The sequence below is a fragment of the Oryctolagus cuniculus genome, chromosome 5 (assembly GCF_051225735.1).
Source record: "Oryctolagus cuniculus isolate XC-2025 breed Fujian yellow rabbit chromosome 5, ASM5122573v1, whole genome shotgun sequence".
Lineage (NCBI taxonomy): Eukaryota > Metazoa > Chordata > Mammalia > Lagomorpha > Leporidae > Oryctolagus > Oryctolagus cuniculus.
This window is the reverse complement of record NC_142871.1, coordinates 1,348,904-1,369,819: the sequence shown is the minus strand read 5'-3', so window position 1 is coordinate 1,369,819 and position 20,916 is coordinate 1,348,904. Positions and strand designations below refer to the sequence as shown.

At 63.4% G+C, this 20,916-nt stretch overlaps 1 protein-coding gene and 1 pseudogene across 2 annotated transcripts in view; both read left to right on the top strand.

Moving 5' to 3' along the window:
• SMOC2 (SPARC related modular calcium binding 2) overlaps positions 1 to 20,916 on the top strand; it is a 134,337-nt gene that overhangs the window by 30,588 nt on the left and 82,833 nt on the right. For both annotated transcript variants that reach the window (XM_070074590.2, XM_070074589.2), the window contains exon 2: positions 13,827 to 13,998. In XM_070074590.2, coding sequence (XP_069930691.1) covers positions 13,827 to 13,998 — 172 coding nt within the window. The remainder of the gene's footprint in view (positions 1 to 13,826; positions 13,999 to 20,916) is intronic.
• On the top strand, positions 15,392 to 20,661 carry LOC149126372 (uncharacterized; annotated as a pseudogene).

Here is a 20,916-nt window from a genome sequence, read left to right as displayed (position 1 = left end):
GTCTCCACCTCTCTCTCTCTCTCTCTCCCTCCCTCCCTCCCTCTCTCTCTCCTTTCAGATAGACAAATCTTGCTCTGCCCTTCAATTAAATACAAGTAAGGAAAAAATTTTTTAAAATAAAAATATTTGCCCACATGAGCCATAGGCATGTTTACGCTATTTGAATCTACTTGGTTGTGATTTTGTTTTGTTGTTTTTGAAGAGCTATTGCTTGGTGGCCAAATATAGGCTCTAAAATCAAGCAGGAACCTTGACTTCAGGAATCACAAAGCCGGTGGAGAGTAAGTCTTTTCTGGACTAAGTCCAGCTATGGCTGAAGGAGCTAAAATTCCGTTTTTAACGGTTTTACAGCTGCTCGCACGCTCCTCCTCTGTTCTGATGAACCCGATTCTCTCTCTAAACAGAATTCCTGTAAGTCGGACTCCCTTCGGCAGGGTCCAGCTGCCCTGGGGCCGCTCAGGAGCTCATTGAGGCAGAACAGTGTCGCCCTGCCCTTGTGTTGCTTGTGGATGAAGGCGCACAGGTGTGTTTGATGGGAACATTTCTGAAAACAGAGAGGGGGCCGCTACCCACCTGACGGGAGAGGGAACCGCGCTGGAAACGGAGGCTCGGCCGGCGTCAGTGCCCGGCTCCCGGCTCGTCCCGTCCTCCAGGACGCAGAGGTGAGGTGCACAGCAGGTGTGACGCTCTCCCACGTCACAGCACTTCCACCTGCCGGCCACGATAAGGCAGGAAAGGTACACAGACAGGAAGGACGCCGGCCACCCCAGGGCCAGCAGCCTGGTGCCGGTCAGACCTGCCACGGCCACCCTACAGGTGTGTGGACATCAGTACCTAGGTCCCTGGGCAGAGGTGAGGCCGCCGGGCAGGCAGCCCAGCCCTGGGCCCCCCGGGCCACGCGATGGAAGGACAGTCTTTATGGAGTGACCTGGCTTCACCAAAATGGACTTTTGGACATGGGTGACAGTGACCCCTGGGGGTCTGGCGTGTGTGAGCCAGTCTGATTTTGCAGGACACAACGTGGACAATGACAGGAGGCGCGCGTGCACGCGTGTGTGTGTGTGTGTGTGTGCGTGCGCACGCGTGCTCTGCCCCTCCCTCCCCAGCCGTTAGATGTGTCCGTTGCCTTGAATGAGACTTTGCCTTTCTGGAAGAAAAGTTCCTTGGTTTCTGGGACTTGGGCTTGCGAGGCTTAAACAACACGAGAGGGGGAGGGGTGTGATGTGTCTGCCCCAGCCCAGGACACAGGCAGCTGGGCACCGCGAGCCTTCAGCAGGGAGTCTGCGCGCAGGCACCCTCCGGGGTGGCTATGCTGAGGGCGGCCACGCGCCTGCTCCTGGTGCTCCTGCCGTGAGGGAGTGAGAAGTGTGTGCACGGAAGGTGGGGCCAGTGAGGGACTGCCGAGGTGGGGCGAGTGAGGGACTGCCGAGGTGGGGCCAGTGACGGACTGCCAAGACCAAAGGGAATCGTCACCCAGGCAGTGAGGAGGGTGGACCCCCGAGCTGAGCCTCGGCCCTGTACAGGACTGAAGCTTTAACCTGCATCAGCTTCACACGTTAGCGTGATCACGGTAGGCGTGGCGAAAGCTCTCAGCTAAGACTGTCTGTGGACAAACAAGTCGGCAGTGTGGCTGTCATTTTATTTTTCAGAGAAGCGTATAAATCCTAGCTTTTCTTTCTCCATTAAATGCTGAGAAACTGTCCCATCTGAGTGTGCATCAGACTTAGCTGTTAATCGTTGCTACGTTTGTTGGTTCCTGCTCGGCGGTGGCTTTGACAGCAACCTCAAAGGAGCTGCCCCTTGAGGACAGAGCTCGGCGCCGCGCAGGGGCCGCCCCAGGAGGCTTTGCGCCGCGGATGCCGCACGGGCGTCCTTGCCCCTGGAACCGCCCTCGGTTGCAGTGGAGTCTGGGCAGGGCAAGCGTCACGCCTCTCTTGGTCTGACGTTCTCCCGGCCCGTTTCCCGGCATTTGTGCTTCCCGGAGGTGGTGAGCTCTGCTCAAGAGGCTTCTTCAGGGTGTGGAAGTGGGGAGCCGGTGGGTGGCCGGCCTGTGGAAGTGGGGAGCCAGTGGGTGGCCGGCCTGTGGGAGTGGGGAGCCGGTGGGTGGCCGGCCTGTGGGAGTGGGGAGCCGGTGGGTGGCCGGCCTGTGGGAGTGGGGAGCCGGTGGGTGGCCGGCCTGTGGGAGTGGGGAGCCGGTGGGTGGCCGGCCTGTGGGAGTGGGGAGCCGGTGGGTGGCCGGCCTGTGGGAGTGGGGAGCGGGTGGGTGGCCGGCCTGTGGGAGTGGGGAGCCGGTGGGTGACAGGCCTGTGGAAGTGGGGAGCCGGTGGGTGGCCGGCCTGTGGGAGTGGGGAGTGGATGGATGGCCGGCCTGTGGGAGTGGGGAGCGGGTGGGTGACAGGCCTGTGGGAGTGGGGAGCTGGTGGGTGGCCGGCCTGTGGGAGTGGGGAGCGGGTGGGTGGCCGGCCTGTGGGAGTGGGGAGCGGGTGGGTGACAGGCCTGTGGGAGTGGGGAGCTGGTGGGTGGCCGGCCTGTGGGAGTGGGGAGCGGGTGGGTGGCCGGCCTGTGGAAGTGGGGAGTGGATGGATGGCTGGCCTGTGGAAGTGGGGAGCTGGTGGGTGGCCGGCCTGTGGAAGTGGGGAGCTGGTGGGTGGCCGGCCTGTGGGAGTGGGGAGTGGGTGGGTGGCCGGCCTGTGGGAGTGGGGAGCTGGTGGGTGGCCGGCCTGTGGGAGTGGGGAGCGGGTGGGTGGCCGGCCTGTGGAAGTGGGGAGTGGATGGATGGCCGGCCTGTGGAAGTGGGGAGCGGGTGGGTGGCCGGCCTGTGGAAGTGGGGAGCCGGTGGGTGGCCAGCCTGTGGGAGTGGGGAGCCGGTGCGTGGCTGGCCTGTGGGAGTGGGGAGCGGGTAGGTGGCCGGCCTGTGGCCAGCCTGTCCTAGGAGCTGCAGCACACACGTGGGCATGCGGTGCTGGTCCACTCAGCAAATTGACAAAAACAGCGAGACTCCTGTGCCTGTCCCCGCCTTCGAGATTCCGGCTGTGACGCCACGTGGCATTTTTCCGGGCTGGGATGGAAGTGTGTTCCTCCCGTGGAAACACCCACCAGTGTCTTTCCGGATAAGCGAACGCACACTGAGCGTGCTCCCCCGACTGCCACGAAGGTGGGGAAGGCAGTGTCCGCGTGTCCGCCTGGCCTCCTCTCGCTCGCTGGGAAGGCCAGTTCCTTGTGGGGCGGGGGCCCCAGGACCCGCAGCGGCCCTGAGCTGAAACATGTGTGTTCCTCACATGGGTGCTGTGCCACTCTTTCCGCAGGGGATGGGGCAGGCCGCAGGCTGGAGCCGCGGATCCCAGCACCAAGCAGCGGGTGGGGCGCGGCCGGGCTTGCTCTGTGTTTCCCGGGGAGGGGAAGCGGGCTTGGCTCCTGGCCCTGAATTCCAGTCTCCTGCATGGGCCCCCTGCCGTCTGCACCTGCAGCCGTGCACGCCCAGGTGGGCAGCTGCCCCCTTGCCTTTGGGACCCAATGGAGGGTCCTTGGTTCCTGCGATGCCCCTCTCTGCACAAGTCCAGGGTCAATCCAGCCCCCACTGGGCGGGGCTGAGGCTGGGCACGGAGAGTGACGGAGGGCAGTCCTTCCCCTTAGAGGAGCAGCCAGGCTCCGGACACGAGCTCTCCTGGCGGCAGGCTGTGCCGTCTTCCCAGTCAGCCAGAAAGTGCGCATTCACCGTCCAAGGAAAGACCCTTTCCCATCGCTGCCTCCCCGCCTCCTTCCTGCGGGGGAGATGAGCCCCCGTGGCAGACATGGCCGCTGTGCCGGTGTGACACTTGCTGACCGGGGGCTCTGGGGACCCTCTGGAGCTCTGGAAACCTGCCTTTCTCTGCGTCCCCCGCGTCTGTAGAGTGCAGAGGACGGGTGCACGTGCCGTGATTCTTCATGCAGAGCACCTGCCGGTGTGAGGCCGGGGCCCCGGTGACCGGGAAGTGCTCTGGGAAACTCGGATTTGGGAGCTCAAGCCGACCTTGAGTGCGAGTTCTCCGTGTCTCTGCCCGCGCCCGCGGCCAGCTCCGTTCAGTGACCCTGAGCTTTGCAAAGGACTCGTGGGTCCGTCTCCTTCACCCTGACTGCCAGGTGCTCTGGCAAGGAGCAGCCGCCTGGCCTGGCCAGGACATCAGAGCCGGCCACTGTGTGGCCACCCTGTGCCACCAACGCTGCAGCCCGCTGGGCCCCTCGGTTCTCCCTCCGTGAAAGCCCCAAGCTCCTCTTCCCCCGTAATTAGTGCGTGTCTCTCTGCTCTGTCACCAGAAGAGCGAATTTTGAGATGAGTCTTTTCTCGGCTGGGTCGTGACACAGCCACGGGCCTGGCGCAAACGCTCGGTTCTTCAACCTTCTGGGCGAGATTGGAGTTTAGGAGGTAACTTAAGGGAGTCACGACCCCTGGGGCCTTTGCTGCCCAGTGTTCCGGCGACAGAGCCCTGCCCTGGGCGGCAGGACGCCCGCAGACCCACGCTGTCCAGCAGCCACAGACTGGATGCGGCGCATGCCATTTTCAGCTCCATTCATCCCCTCTACGTAAAGCACACAGCTCTGTGCGGCCAACGGCTGCTGCTCCGAGCAGGTGGAGAGGGGACCGAGGGGATCGGCTGGACTGCAGCCGCAGCTGGCCTGGCCTCAGCCCTCCGGCCTCGCCAGGGCACCGCTGGGTTCGCAGGAAACACGCCGGCCGTGGCAGCTGGCAGGTGTCGGCTGAAGGCTCGCAGCAGCTGTCGGCGGCTGGTGCTGGCAGGGCTTCCAGAAGTTTCCGGCTGTCTGTGAGGTTCACTTGCGCATCGCGGCAGCGGCGATAGTGCCGCCAGGGGCAGAGTCAGCTCCACTCCGAGCCCGTGAGGACAGCAGGACAGCCCTCTGGGTCGGAGCCGCGCCTGGCGATCACCGCACACAAACCAGGACTCCCAAAAATCCAAGGAATCCGTCTTCACGTGCGGAGCAGGGAAGGGGGGCCCAGGGACAGGGGCGCGCAAGGAGCCGGGCGCAGACTGGGACGCCGGGCGGGCTCGCGGCCAGGCCTGCAGCCCCTCTGGGCGCCCCGGCCAGGGCCTCCTTTCAGAGTGAGCCTGCGCCGGCGGTGGTGCAGCTCCCTGGGGGCAGTGCAGGGAGGAAGGCCTCTGTCTGCTTCTCGCTGTCCCAGCGCGGGCACTGCCACTGGGGGCTGCATCGCCCTTAGGGTCCTGTCAGGCGCCCGAGAAGCTCCTGTGCCCATCCGTGCTCTGTGCCCTTCCCCCGGGTTCTGCGACCGAGCCGTGGGCCTCAGAGCCTGGTGGACTCCACAGCCTGGGCAGCCCCGCACCCACCCCGCCCCCGCCCCCGGGGCGCCTCTCTCCCTTTTCCGTGGCTCTGTGGCCCACGGCAGGCAGTGGGCACGTATGATGGGGCATGGGGTCTGTGAGTCCTGGGCCGGGGCATCTTGCAGGGAGTGGACGCTGCCGCTGGAGTCCTGCCCTGAGCCGCGGGCCTGTCGGGGCCTCAGCCACGGCCCCACCGCGCCAGCAGCCCAGCACCCTTAGATTCCGGCTTCATCTGGGGCTCCCATTTCAGCCTGGAAAAGAAAGGACGGCTGGGCACAGGCAGAGCCGTGGGCAGGAGGGGCACGTGGACACGAGTGACGTCCGAGTCCAGGAGGCTCAGGTGGAGACACCTGCTCCCCGGCCTGCCACGTTCCTTCAGGAGCGGGAGTCGCCCGTGAGCTGCCCGGCCCCACCCACTTCACCACGCGGTCTCTCCCCTCCGGAGTGAGGGGCAACCGGGACCCCCAGCTGCTCCCAGGCCGGGCTTCCTGCTTCCTGCTCTGGATCCCTGGTCGATCCTCAGTGGAAAAGACTCACAAGTCCGCGGTTAGCCAGTGTCTCGGCGCTGGGCCCGTTGCCTCTTCCAGGTCACGCTTATGTTCCCCGACGTGAATCTTAGCGCAGCTCGCTCTCAGTGCTTTGAAAGGAGCAGGCGCCAGGCCGGAAGCTCTGGCCGCGCCTCCGCAGTGTGCTGCCAGCCGCGACGCGCCGGCCTCTGTGAGAAGGCGGCACGGTAGGGGAAACGGCGGCCGCCCCGCGGTGGGGGACTCAGGGCCCCACCTCCCACCCAGAAAAGGGCGGCTGTCACAGGGCTGACTCTGGCCGGCCCTCACGGGGTGGGCAGGCGAGGGAAGGCCGTGTGTGCATCCGGGGTTCCTCCTCGGGCACACGGCTCTTGAACCGCTTCACAGCAGGCGTCTGTCATCAGGTTGGAGCCCTCCAGGGGCTGCACGTGCGTGCGATTTTTCCGTAAGAAGCCGCAGGGGGTGTGTGGCTGCCTGGGCCCCGGGCTCAGCGTGGGGTGAGCGGTTAACGGATCTGCTTCCTTTCCCAGCTGCAGGAGGCACCCACGGTGCTCCCTGGGCAGGGCTTGGCCGGTGAAGCAGGTGAAGCCTGACTCCACTCCACTCTGCCGTCATCCATCACGCCTCGTGTCCCCACGCCTGCTTACTCAGACTCTGCTCCTGCCCCCGCAGCGACCCCCACGGGCAAACATTCACTGGGCGCCAGCTGTGGGCCCGGGACATGAGGAGGTCAGCATCGCCTCCACCCACAGCTCGCTGTCCTGTGGGCGCTGGGCAGCTGGCCGAGAGTCCAGTGGGCGCCCTTCCTTCCAGACCTCAAACAGCCGCGCCACTGCAGCCTGAGAAAGCCGTGGTGGTCAGCGTCCGCCGGCCCTGTGCGCCGGCTCTTCCTGGGGTCTCGGATGAGAGGCTGGCGCTTAGGTGCCCGGCACTAGCGAAGAGGTGCCTGAGGACCGGGGAGCCTTCCAGGCCTTGCTCACGAGCGGAGAGACGGCGGCTGTGGCTGAGCCGTGGGTGTGTGCCTAGCGGGCCGCAGGTCCAGCACAGAGGGTCTGGGATTCAGCTGCGAGCCTGCGCGTCCAGCGCGTCCGTGCGAGTCCCGGGTGGATGCATGAGGGTTCGGCCGGGCGGGGGAGCGCGCCCGCGTGGAGGAGCGGGGTCTGGCTGTGCAGCGGTGCAAGCGGCCATGTGGAGGAGCGGGGTTCGGCTATGCTCCTACACATCCCGGTTGGAGGAGTGGGGTTCGGCTGTGCGGTGGCCCTCGTGGCCCTCGTGGAGGAGCGGGGTTTGGGTGTGCGCGGCCAGTGTGGAGGAGTGGGGTTCGGCTATGCTCCTGCGCATCCTGGTTGGAGGACCGGGTTCGTCTGTGCAGCGGCACACGCGTCCTGCGTGGAGGAGTGGGGTTCGGCGTGCGGTGCAGCGCGCCCGTGTGGAGGAGCGGGGTTTGGGTGCACGCGGCCCGTGTGGAGGAGCAGGGTTCAGCTGTGCTCCTGGTTGGAGGACCGGGGTCTGGCTGTGCAGCGGCACACGCGTCCTGCGTGGAGGAGCGGGGTTTGGCCATGCAGCGGTGTGTGCGGCCCGTGTGGAGGAGCGGGGTTTGGGTGCACGCGGCCCTCGTGGAGGAGCGGGGTTTGGGTGCGCGCGGCCCGCGTGGAGGAGCGGGGTCTGGGTGCGCGCGGCCCGTGTGGAGGAGCGGGGTTCGGCCATGCTCCTGTGCATCTAGTGCGCCTTTGGAATCCACCTGTTGCAGGCTGACCGGCTTTTCCTCCAGGGTCGGTGGCACAACGCTGAATGAGGTGATTGTTTCGTTGCCAAAGCTAATTCTTGCGTTAACTCCATCCACGTGATGGCTCGTTACGGGATCGCGAAGTTCCCGAGTGCAAATTCCCGTAAATCTGGAAGAATTAGCGACCGTGTGCTTTCCTGATCTGTCCCCGAGCAGTGGGACAAGAGACAAGAGTGCCCATTTCCTGTCCTGACATTCACAGTGACGAGGGGCAGGGGAGGAACATGGTGGAAAAGCAAAGTTTCGGGCAAGGAGAGGAGGGTGGGGCCCAGCACACGCCCGACCCAGCTGTGGGCGCAGAGTCCCGGGCTCATCCTGTGGGCTGGGCGACAGCGGAAGAGCCAGAGAGCCACCTTGAGCACCACAGGAGCCCCGGTTAAAGGGCCAACGCCCGTGAGTCCGCTAAAGCTCGTGGACACAAGCGGGGCTGGTTGAGAAGTGGCCGCACCCCCTAGGCTTAGTACTTGCTTAGTACTAGCGTCTGCTGGGTTTCCCCACGGGGGTTTCTCCTGGTCTTGGGTGCTGTCTCCGCCCCCGGCAGTGTGGGAAGTTCTCCCAGTGCTTGGTCCTGACAGGGTGGCTCCCAGCCCCGGCCCCGCTGCCTGCCCACCTGTGCCCGGCACTGCCAGTCTCTCAGAAGACGCTGCCTGTGCCAGCTGCGCCCGTCACTTTCCGAAAGACCTGCTGCCTCTTTCACTTTCATAATTTATTTCCCTTTTATTTCATGCTCCAGGCTCTGTCCCTGAACGTGCCCACCTACTAGAACTGAAGTTCCCCACGTGGACAGAGCTGTGGCCACTGTGCACACGGCGCAGTCTCGGGTGAGCAGACAGCTCTGCTGGGGAGGCACATGGCCGGGGCCACTTTCCCTCACGCACTCTCGTTTTATTTTCACAATTGTCTCTACAAGTGAGGAAGCCAAGGCTCACCCGGCCCAGTGAACGTCCAGGGTGTGAGGCCGATCCACGGCCAAGGTCCATGATCAAGGCCACGTCCTCTGGCCGCAGAGCCTGGTGGCATCCACTGTGTCCACATGGCGTTCATGGAGCCGGCACTTCCTGCACGGGCCTGGCACACAGCTTTCACCCGGGCACCAGATGCCAAGAGATCATCTCATCGCTGTTTCTGAGTGTTTAAGCACATGAGGGAGTGAGGGGCGCCCGTCCCGCCGTCTCAGGGTCAACGCGGCCCTCCCAGTCGGCATCGCAGGCCCGACAGCCACTCTGCACGTTGCCCCTGGATTCAGGGTGCCTTCAGTGGAAATGGCACGGGCTCCTTCCCGAGCCCTGAGGAAGCCCGGGTCGTAACGGAGACTGCTCTGTGGAACGGCTGCAGGCTGGCAAGGCCATCACCTCCCAGAGCTGCCGAAGCCGGCGCTGCCCGCGGCTAGGTCTCCTGTCCCATCTCGTCCTCAGAGGGCGAAATCGGCTTCGGGGCTCCCACCTCCTAGGGGCCCCCTGTGGAGGAAGGGCCTGCTCTTGTGGGTTTTTCTTTATTGAAAATCAGGAAGAGAGAGAGAGAGAGAGAGAGAGAGAGACCTTCCACCTACTGGCTCCCCAAATGCTGCACAGTGAGGCTGGGCCAGGCTGAAGCTGGGAGCCAGGTCCCCCCCGTGGGTGACAGGAACCCAAGTACCTCACCATCACCTGCTCCCTCCCAGGTTGCACCAGCAGGAAGCAGGATGGGAAGCAGAGACAGGGCCGGGTCACTAACTCCAGGGCCGGGTCACTGGCACTCCAGGGCCGGGTCACTGGCACTCCAGGCCTGGGACACTGGCACTCCAGGGCTGGGTCACTGACTCCAGGGCCGGGTCACTGACTCCAGGGCCAGGTCACTAGCTGCAGGGCCAGGTCACTGGTACTCCAGGGCCGGGTCACTGGCACTCCAGGCCTGGGTCACTGGCACTCCAGGGCCGGGTCACTGGCACTCCAGGCCTGGGACACTGGCACTCCAGGGCTGGGTCACTGACTCCAGGGCCGGGTCACTGACTCCAGGGCCAGGTCACTAGCTGCAGGGCCAGGTCACTGGTACTCCAGGGCCGGGTCACTGGCACTCCAGGCCTGGGTCACTGGCACTCCAGGGCCGGGTCACTGGCACTCCAGGCCTGGGTCACTGGCACTCCAGGGCCGGGTCACTAACTCCAGGGCCGGGTCACTGACTCCAGGGCCGGGTCACTGGCACTCCAGGCCTGGGTCACTGGCACTCCAGGGCCGGGTCACTAACTCCAGGGCCGGGTCACTGACTCCAGGGCCGGGTCACTGGCACTCCAGGCCTGGGTCACTAACTCCAGGGCCGGGTCACTGATTCCAGGGCTGGGTCACTGGCACTCCAGGGCCGGGTCACTAGCTCCAGGGCTGCATCACTGGCACTCCAGAGCTGGGTCACTGGCACTCCAGGGCCGGGTCACTAACTCCAGGGCCGGGTCAGTAACTCCAGGGCCGGGTCACTGGCACTAACTCCAGGGCTGGGTCACTGGCACTAACTCCAGGGCCGGGTCACTGGCACTCCGGTTGGGATTCACTACAATGCATGCCCCTCTGTGAATCTCACAGCTATGGAATTATGTGTGTCAGAGTTGGAATTTTAAAAATTTCACCCTTTGCCTCATTGGTGAAAAGTAAAACGAGCCTTTAATCGACGTGGCACTGAAGAAACTGGCCCGCGCTGAGAGCTGCAGGGTGCTTTAGTCCATTCATACATCGTTTGCTCTTGTTTAAATTCTTTCTTCTGGCTTAAACCTGTGCACTCACCAAGACCACGGCTGCCTGCGACCTTTGCGGTGACCGGATTCCGCGAGCCTGCACTCGGTGACCGCACAGCCCCGTCCGGTGCAGCCACGGACCGCCTTCCACCTGCTCCCACCTGCCGGCCTTGGTGCCTTACACGCTTCATGAAGATGCTTTACGAAGATGCGACAAAGTGGGGGCAGGCAGCTGACCTGGTGCGATGCCCACGTTCCGCAGTGGACACCGTGGGCTCCTGTCCAGGCTCAGCGCCTAACTCCAGCGTCCCGCCCGTGCCGAGCCTGAGAGCGGGGGTGGCTCGAGCGGTAGCGGTTTCTGCCTCAGTGGAGTTCCCAGCTCTCGGCTTCAGCTTCGCCCAGCCCAGGCCACGGCCAGCATTTGGGGATGAACAGCAGATGGGAACCCTGTTTGCCTCTTAACGAACAAATAAATTTTTAAGAAAGTAACGCTAAGGTTTCTGCTATTTTTAAAATAAGTCGCCCAAGGTCCGGTGGATTTCGTTCTAGATCTGGCACGGTGCCTTTTGCCTTGAATTGGTTTGAAGACTCAGAACCAAATGCTTTCGTGAGCAGTGAAAGCCTTAGAACAGGAACGCTGTGTTCTCCTGCTCTGCTCTGCTTACTGAGGGTGCAGCCTCCCCGCTCCGCACCGCCCCCCGGAATTCTGCTCCGCACCGCCCCCCTGGAATTCCGCTCCGCATCGCCCCCCGGAATTCTGCTCCGCACCGCCCCCGGAATTCCGGAATTCCGCTCCGCACCGCCCCCTGGAATCCCGCTCTGCCCAGTCCCCCCGGAATTCTGCTCCACACTGTCCCCCTGGAATTGCGCTCTGCACTGCCCCCTGGAATCCCGCTCCCCACCATCCCCCTGGAATTCCGCTCTGCCCAGTCCCCCTGGAATTCTGCTCTGCACCGCCCCCCTGGAATTCTGCTCCACACTGTCCCCCTGGAATTCCACTCCGCACCGCCCCCCCTGGAATTCCGCTCTGCCCAGTCCCCCTGGAATTCTGCTCCACACTGTCCCCCTGGAATTCCACTCCGCACCGCCCCCCCTGGAATTCCGCTCTGCCCAGTCCCCCTGGAATTCTGCTCTGCACCGCCCCCCCTGGAATTCCGCTCTGCACTGCCCCCTGGAATCCCGCTCCCCACCATCCCCCTGGAATTCCGCTCTGCACTGCCCCCTGGAATCCCGCTCCCCACCATCCCCCTGGAATTCCGCTCTGCCCAGTCCCCCTGGAATTCTGCTCTGCACCGCCCCCCTGGAATTCTGCTCCACACTGTCCCCCTGGAATTCCACTCTGCACCGCCCCCCCCGGAATTCCGCTCCCCACCATCCCCCTGGAATTCCGCTCTGCACTGTCCCCCTGGAATTCCGCTCCGCACTGTCCCCCTGGAATTCCACTCCGCACCGCCCCCCCTGGAATTCCGCTCTGCCCAGTCCCCCTGGAATTCTGCTCCGCACCGCCCCCCTGGAATTCCGCTCTGCCCAGTCCCCCTGGAATTCTGCTCCACACCGCCCCCCTGGAATTCCGCTCTGCCCAGTCCCCCCGGAATTCTGCTCCGCACTGTCCCCCTGGAATTCCGCTCCACACCATCCCCCTGGAATTCCGCTGCCGGATGTGGCATGGGGGAGGCACCTGTGCACACAGCGCCCGCGCTCTTGTTTCCGGGGAGTTCGCTTCCGTTGTTGGATCTGCACTGGTACAGGTTATGTACCAGGATTATGGTCCGGTTCCAACCGCCTGAGTGCTTGGCCTCCTTTTCTCTAATAAAACGGTGATTGCCATGCCGGCCTGAGGCCCCTGCACTTCCTCGCTGAGGGCCGCAGGAAGCGGGGAGAGACCACCGCGGTTCGCGCAGCGCGTGTGTCCTCGGGATTCGTGCTGTCCGGGCTCTGCGCCTGCAGCGGGAGCGCTCTGTTGTGGAGCAGGCTCCCGACCCAGCAGCAAAGCGGGGACCGGGCGACCTGAGCGAGCTGTGCGTTCACGCCTGTTCTCTGACTTCTCCCCTGCTTTCTCTGCCATGAGCCACGCTCGGCAGGGCCAGCTGTGCGCTGCGAGTCCCTGCCGCTGACTGGAGCAGGTGACGGTCCTTCCCAGGGCGGCCAAAGGCTGCCGCGTCCCCGTCCTGCCTCCTCCTCTTTAATGCCTCCCTGACGCCCCACTCACCAGAGAGGACATGCGTGTGGTGCAGTGACGTTCCAGCAGCCACAGGCCTGGGCAGTTCTGTTTGCCCAGCAGTGCGTGTCCTTTGCCTGAACTTGGGAGCCTTGCCTCATGTTTGTTGCTGTATCTGGTGTGTTGTGGGTCGAGATGGGACTGAGCCTGGGCACGCAGAATTGGGATGGGAAAGTGAGAGTGGACGCTCGGGCACTTGTCCAAGGAGGAGGGTCCTACAGGGTGAGCCACGAGGCTGTGTCCAGGACACAAAGAGAACGGACCGAGACCGGAAACCGAGCCGTCTGTGGGAGTCTGTCTCCTGTGGTCTCTCGTGTGCTGGCCGATTTGGGAAACCTGGGTGGGAGTGATGCCCTCTTCCACCTGGCGTCCGGGCACTGCCTTCATGCTGGGGTGGAGGTGTGATAAGCCTGGGCTAATAGACAATTTCTTTAAAAGATTTATTTACATGAAAGGAGTGGGAGGGGGAAGAGAGAGAGAGAGAGAGAGAGAGAGAGAGAGAGATCCGTCTGCTGGCTCTCTCCCCAAATGGTTGCCATGGCCAGGGCTGGGCCAGGCTGAACCCGGGAGTCTGGAACTCCATCCAGGTCTCCCACGTGGGTGCAGGGGCCCAAGCACTTGGACCATCTTCTGCTGCTTTCCCGGGTGCATTATCAGGGAGCGGGATTGGAAGTGGGACAGCTGGGACTCTAACTGGTTCTCATATGGGATACCGGCATCGCAGGCCGCAGCTTAACGCACTGTGCCTGGTGCTGGCCCTCGATGTTGTCACAGACACACGCGTGGTCTCCTGGGCAGAGCAGCCCCCATTCTCTCAGGAAACACTTGTGTGAGAGCAGCCACCTGCTCGGGGCGCGCATGCGCACACGGGGATTCCGAGGCCGCGATGAGGCTGTGTCACCACGGCGGTTAGGAAGGGCTCCAACCAGGGCGCGCCGGATCCCGGCAGCTCCCAGAGGGAGGAGCAAGGCTTCCGATGGTGACGCTATTTCACCGACCAGCCAACCAGTGAGAGGACAGCACTGCCGGCCGGCCTGCTGAGACAGAAGGCCGGGTCCTTCCAGACGCAGGGGCTCCGGTCCTTGCCACGGCAGTGGCCCGCGTGCCACTCAGTCAGCAAGGGGTTTGGCTCCGAGACCCACGGGGTGTCTGGGGCTCGTCCTCGCGTCCCCTCCCTGACCACCGGGGGCCGTGGGCGGCCTAGTTTCTGCTTCCCGACGGAGCCTGTCCTCACGTCTGTCTGCCTTCTTCTCTGTCTCCCAAGTTTCTGAGAGTCGACCAAGACAAAGACAGAGACTGCAGCCTGGACTGCGCCGGCTCCCCGCAGAAGCCGCTGTGCGCCTCTGACGGGCGCACCTTCCTGTCCCGCTGCGAGTTCCAGCGCGCCAAGTGCAAGGACCCCCAGCTGGAGATCGCCTACCGAGGGAACTGCAAAGGTACGCCGCGGCCGGGCCATGTGCACTCAGGTACACTGCGGCCGGGCCATGTGCACTCAGGTACACTGCGGCCGGGCCATGTGCACTCAGGTATGCCGTGGCCGGGCCACCTGCTCAGGTACACCACGGCCGGGCCGCCTGCTCAGGTACACTGCTGTCAGGCCACCTGCTCAGGTACACTGCGGCCGGGCCATGTGCACTCAGGTACGCCGCGGCCGGGCCATGTGCACTCAGGTACGCCGCGGCCGGGCCATGTGCACTCAGGTACACTGCGGCCGGGCCATGTGCACTCAGGTACGCCGCGGCCGGGCCGCCTGCTCAGGTACACTGCTGTCAGGCCACCTGCTCTGGTACGCCGCGGCCGGGCCATGTGCACTCAGGTACGCCGCGGCCGGGCCATGTGCACTCAGGTATGCCGTGGCCGGGCCACCTGCTCAGGTACACCACGGCCGGGCCGCCTGCTCAGGTACACTGCTGTCAGGCCACCTGCTCAGGTACACTGCGGCCGGGCCATGTGCACTCAGGTACGCCGCGGCCGGGCCATGTGCACTCAGGTACGCCGTGGCCGGGCCACCTGCTCAGGTACACCGTGGCCAGGCCATGTGCACTCAGGTACGCCACGGCCGGGCCATGTGCACTCAGGTACGCCGCGGCTGGGCCATGTGCACTCAGGTACACTGCAGCCGGGCCGCCTTCTCAGGTACGCCGTGGCTGGGCCGCCTGCTCAGGTACACTGCAGCCGGGCCACCTGCTCAGCTACACTGCGGCTGGGTCATTCACTCTGGCACATGGCTGCTGTGTCACCCGCTTGAGGCTGGCAGATAAGTTACTAGAGGGAGCATACATGTACTTAATTTTGATCCTTTTGAAGTGTTTGGAATTAGAATCTCAAGTCCTCAGTGTATAAATGTTGTCAGAGCACAGCCACGTTGTATAACTCTGTCCATTGAGTGCTCCGTGCCGCCATGGAATCAGCACCCGGGTTCAAGGCTCTCCTCCCGGAGTCCTAAGTCAGTCCCGCCGCAGCTCACTGCGGTCCTTCAGCTCGGTGTTCCTCCTCAGCCAGCGGGATGGTTACACGAGAACCTGGGCCGGTGCGAGTGGTTTCCTCCAGCGTGCGGCCGCACTCGCCGTTCCCCACGTTCCTGATTCGGGGCTCAGGTTTGGAGTTAACGAGCGCACTTTAGTGAAAGACGCTGAAACGCTTCCCGTTAGTGAGGGTTTGGCTCGGCGAAGATGCTCCGTTTCAAACGCAGACCGAGTCGCTTCCAGGAGAGCTTGGCCCGCTTCTCTCATTATCAAGGAAAAGGGACCACACAGATGAAACCAGCCCTTGTGGGTGCTTTGTTGATTGGTTGCTCGACCGCATGACCCCAGTGGCCCCCTGAAACAAATGAGGACAGAACACACCGTCCAACACCCACACCTTCCACAACACACACCTTCCACAACACACACACACCTTCCACAACACACACCCTCCACAACACACACCCCCTCCACAACACACACACCCTCCACAACACACACCCTCCACAGCACACCCTCCACAACACACACCCTCCACAACACACACTCTCCACAACACACCCTCCACAACACACACACCCTCCACAACACACACACCCTCCACAACACACACACCCTCCACAGCACACCCTCCACAACACACACCCTCCACAACACACACACCCTCCACAACACACACACCCTCCACAACACACACACCCTCCACAACACACACCCTCCACAACATACACCCTCCACAGCACACCCTCCACAACACACACCCTCCACAACACACACACCTTCCACAACACACACCCTCCACAACACACACACCTTCCACAACACACACACCTTCCACAACACACACACACTCCACAACACACGCACCCTCCACAACACACACACCCTCCACAGCACACACCCTCCACAACACACACTCTCCACAACACACACCCTCCACAGCACACCCTCCACAACACACACCCTCCACAGCACACCCTCCACAACACACACACCCTCCACAACACACACCCTCCACAACACACACACCTTCCACAACACACACACCCTCCACAACACACACCCTCCACAACACACACACCTTCCACAACACACACACCTTCCACAACACACACACTCTCCACAATACACACACTCTCCACAACACACAGTCCAGCAACACACATACCGCCCATAACACACTGTCCAACAACACACACTCTGTCCACAACAGCCCCCAAACACACACCATCCACAGCACACTGTCCAACAGCCCACACATCATCCGACAACACCCACACTGTCCAGCACCCACACCCTCCACAACATAAACACTGCCCATAGCACACCATCCAACAACACACACTCTGTCCACAACAGTCCCAAAACACACCATCCACAACACACTGCCCAACAACCCACACACCATCCGACAACACCCACACTGTCCAGCACCCACACCCTCCACAACATAAACACCGTCCATAACACACTGTCCAACAACACACACTCTGTCCACAACAGTCCCAAAACACACACCATGCACAACACACTGTCCAACAGCCCACACACCATCTGACAACACCCACACCCTCCACAACAGAGCTGCGCCTGCTCCAGCCCTCGCGTTCTTCCTCCTGCTGATCAGGAATCTGTGGACACACGTGGTGCTCCAGGCTGCGGAGCAGCAGGAAACGCTGCGGAGCTCGGTGTCTGCGCCGGGACAGACCCCTCCCCGTGCGCGTGGTGGTGGGCACAGCCCAGACCTCCTCTAAGCCCCTCCAGGTGGCTCTGCCCTCGGCCAGACTCCAGGAGCAATCAAGGACTTTGTCTGTCATGCTGTTTGTTCAAAGTGAGTGAACTTGGTACAGTGAGCCTCCAAAAGCCCAGGACATGGACTAAGGGGGCAGGCAGGCAGGTAGGCGAGCGGGCAGGTTCTTCCAGGAGGGTCCCTGGGACGGTGATGATACAGCTGAGGCTACCGTGGGGCCAGCACCAGACTCTCGCCACTGGACAGCCTGTGTGTGCGCCACACAGAGCCGGTGAGAGGGAGAGTGCGTCTCAGGAAGCCAGCAGCCCGGGGCAAGGAGCCGTCTGTGGGTCCCCGCCGCGCCGTAAGTCAGCACAGAGCGCTGGGAGAGGAGGGGCAGCTGCAGCTCAAGTGAGCACAACAAGGAGTCGGTCAGCGGTGGTCGCTGTGACGCTGACGATGGCCGGTGGAGGCGTCTCGGGAGGGAGCGCAGCTCAGCTGGCCCCGAGGTCGGCCTGTCCAGGTGGCCTCCATCCTGCAGGCTCCTGAAACCCCAGACAAATATCATTCACGGGCCTCAGGTAGCTCAGGGCCACAGCTGCCGCATCCGAATTTGAAAAGGGAGGGGGAAGGTGGCTTCCTAGGGCTAAAGAGGGCACGGCTGCCCCTGACTTCTGTGGCCAGGTGCTGCCTCTAGAATGCACATCACAACAGTGGTAACCTCGTCTAGGCTAAGATCCCGGGGGGGGGGGGAAGCCGCAGCAGAGGGTGCTCAGAGGAGCAGGTGCAGGGGCAGATGTGGGGGTCCGGTGCCCACCTAGCTGGCGGGAAACGGGGCCGCAGGAAGTTGTAGGTGGAACACGGTCCAGGCAAGCTGCTGTGCACTGGGCATGAGAGTCCCAGAGGCCAGCAGAGTCCTGCGCTGCGTTGCCCGTCGAGCCCTCCTGTGCCTTTGGCCAGGTGCCCAGGCAGCTTCCCTGCCGCGGTCGGGACCAGTCCCGGCGTGCCCGCGTCTGGCACGCTCCAGGAAGGACTCACAGAGGGAGGCCATCCGTCACTTTCAAGTGGAAAACACAACTTGAACTCATTCACTCGCTCAGTGCACGCATGGTTTGCAAGGATACAATGCCATGAAAGGCATGACTCACAGGTTACATAAACGTGCCGCGCGCTCAGGGCACGTCTGCAACCCCACACCCGCAGATTAAGGATGTGGAAGGGCGCGCAGAGGGACAGGAGGGGCAGACGATGAACCTGTGGCCTCGGGCAGCCGCACTGCACCTCACACCTGGGGCCGCCTGTGGCCACACCTCCCACCTGGGCTGCCCAGGGCGGCCAGCCTGGGGATGAGCCCAGGCCCTGGCACAGCGGTGTCCCATGGGCTGAGGTGCCCACTTGTGTGTCACGTGAGCGCCCATCAGGCCTTTCTGAGGGAGCACGCTCTGCCCACTGAGAGACCCTGGGAGTTCACGGTGCTTTGGACGGGGTCCTGGGTGCTGACGCCACTCAGCCTGTGCCTGGAGCTCCCTGGGCGGTGGCCGGTGGGTCCTGTGGGGCAGAGGCTCCCACAGGGCACAGGGGCGAGTGAGGCTTGAGGCGCCTGTGTGGTGCCGGGGTGGGAACAGCGGACCCTGGAGCCTGCCCCAGCGGTGGGGACTTCTTCAGCTTGCATGGGACAAGGAAGGGAGTCAGCGCATGCCTCTGGAGAGTGTGCAAACCCGAGGACGCGCCCCGCTCTCCTGGTGCCTGGTGGGGTGCGCCCTGCACAGGCCCTGGTGCACCTGCGGTGCTGCGCTCTGCGTGTGGTCTCCACATCTGCTCACCGCGCTGTGTTCCCTGTGGGCCGCCGCGAGCAGGCCCTGAGGAAGCCGAGACCCGGCTCTCCTCTGCCGCTGGGGGTCTGAGGGGAGACCCGGGGACCCGGGAGCCCCGCCCAAGGCTGCCCTGCCTGGCCACACTGCCCCTCACTGGACCCTCGGCCTGGGGTGTCTGCGGCCAGCCTCCCTGCAGGAACTCAGCATGTGTTGGTGACGCCAGGACGCAGCCAAGAGCGTGGCAGTGACAGGACAGTGGGCCTCACAGAAGCTTCCCCAGCTCAGCAGGGTCAGGGGAGTGGCGGCGCCCAGTGTGAGGACAGACGGCGCCCCTAGCGCGCATGGTCACCTGCCCCCTGGTCTGGGGTGGGGCGTGGGGCCTCAGCCGAAGGCCGCTCCCCACTGGGCTCCTGGCCAGTGACTGGTGCCTGCCGCGGGCATTTTCCCACGGAGCCAAGCACCCGGCCACCTTGCCCCTGCCGGGCCTTCCTGCGCCGAATTCTGTGGCCAGCGCCTTTCCCTCTGGTCAGCAGCCCGGCATCGCAGCCAGCACGAAGCACCCCTGGCGTGGGCCGAGGCCGCAAGGAGCCCCAGCCCTGAGCTGGCCACCCCTGGGTGCGCTGTGCTGCCCTCTGCCCGTGTTACCTCCTGCATGCCCAGGGTCAACGCTCTTCGGAGGTGACAGGGAGTGGTGGAATTGGGCCCTTCACTTCCACCGGTGACGCAGGGGCCACGCAGCTCCTCCCTCGGGTGCCTGGGGCGGACGAGCTGCCAGCGGCGGCGGCCGGAGGGCGCTGTGCGTGCTTGGCGGGTGTCTTGTGGACATTCTGGTTTGCAGACATCAATTAAAACGTTTCAGTCCACGTTTCAGTAACGGATCAGAATGTTATGCGCACGTCCTGTTGCTCCACCGTCGGCCCTGACTACAATTGTGGTTTCCACTGATGGATTTTTCTCATATTTTCACAGAAATTTGTAGTTTGTGTTTTCAGAACTCAGCAAACACATTAATTTTTTCTTTTGATCTGAGATCATTGGGGCTGTCTTTCTTTTTAACAAAATATCTCTCATAGAATAAAAAAAGGGTGGGGCGGGGGAAGAAGTCAAATCCCTGGAGACCTTGCAAGTGTTGTGAGATTTCAGTTAAGAAGGTGATGACCAGGCTCTGACCAAAGCGGACTTCCCCGGAGACGCCCAAGACTGAGTGCTTTGTGATGGAGCGACGTGGAGGGGACGTACGTGTTACCCAGCCTGCTCTCGCTGTCGGGAGCCCAGGCGAACCCTGGGCACCCACAGGATGTGAGGAGCAGCGCCGTGTCCACAGTGAGCTGCCGCCCGTCCCCACGCTGCGAACAGGGGGTTGTTCACTTCCTGTCGCACGTTTCCCCCTCTGTCCCCTGTGAGGACCCCTGGTGGGACCCCTTGGAGGAGTGACTGTCAGAGACCTCCGTGTGGACCCTGGGTTCTTCAGCCATGCTGGATGTCCTGTGGAGATCAGGGAGCCCAGAGACATGGGCTGTCACGTCTGGACCTGACCCCAGAGACACGGGGCCGTCACGTCTGGACCTGACCCCAGAGACACGGGCTGTCACGTCTGGACCTGACCCCAGAGACACGGGGCCGTCACGTCTGGACCTGACCCCAGAGACACGGGGCCGTCACGCATGTCTGGACCTGACCCCAGAGACACGGGGCCATCACGTCTGGACCTGACCCCAGAGACATGGGGCTGTCACGTCTGGACCTGACCCCAGAGACCCGGACTGTCACGTCTGGACCTGACCCAGAAACATGGGGCCGTCACGTCTGGACCTGACCCCAGAGACCTGGACTGTCACGTCTGGACCTGACCCCAGAGACACGGGCCGTCACGTCTGGACCTGACCCCAGAGACACGGGGCCGTCACGTCTGGACCTGACCCCAGAGACACGGGCCGTCACGTCTGGACCTGACCCCAGAGACACGGGCCGTCACGTCTGGACCTGACCCCAGAGACACGGGCCGTCACGTCTGGACCTGACCCCAGAGACACGGGGCCGTCACGTCTGGACCTGACCCCAGAGATCCGGGGCCGTCACGTCTGGACCTGACCCCAGAGATCCGGGGCCGTCACGTCTGGACCTGACCCCAGAGACCCGGAGCCGTCACGTCTGGACCTGACCCCGGAGACCCGGGGCCGTCACGTCTGGACCTGACCCCAGAGACCCGGGCTGTCACGTCTGGACCTGACCCCGGAGACACGGGGCCGTCACGTCTGGACCTGACCCCGGAGACACGGGGCTGTCACGTCTGGACCTGACCCCGGAGACACGGGCTGTCACATCTGGACCTGACTTCCCAGGTGT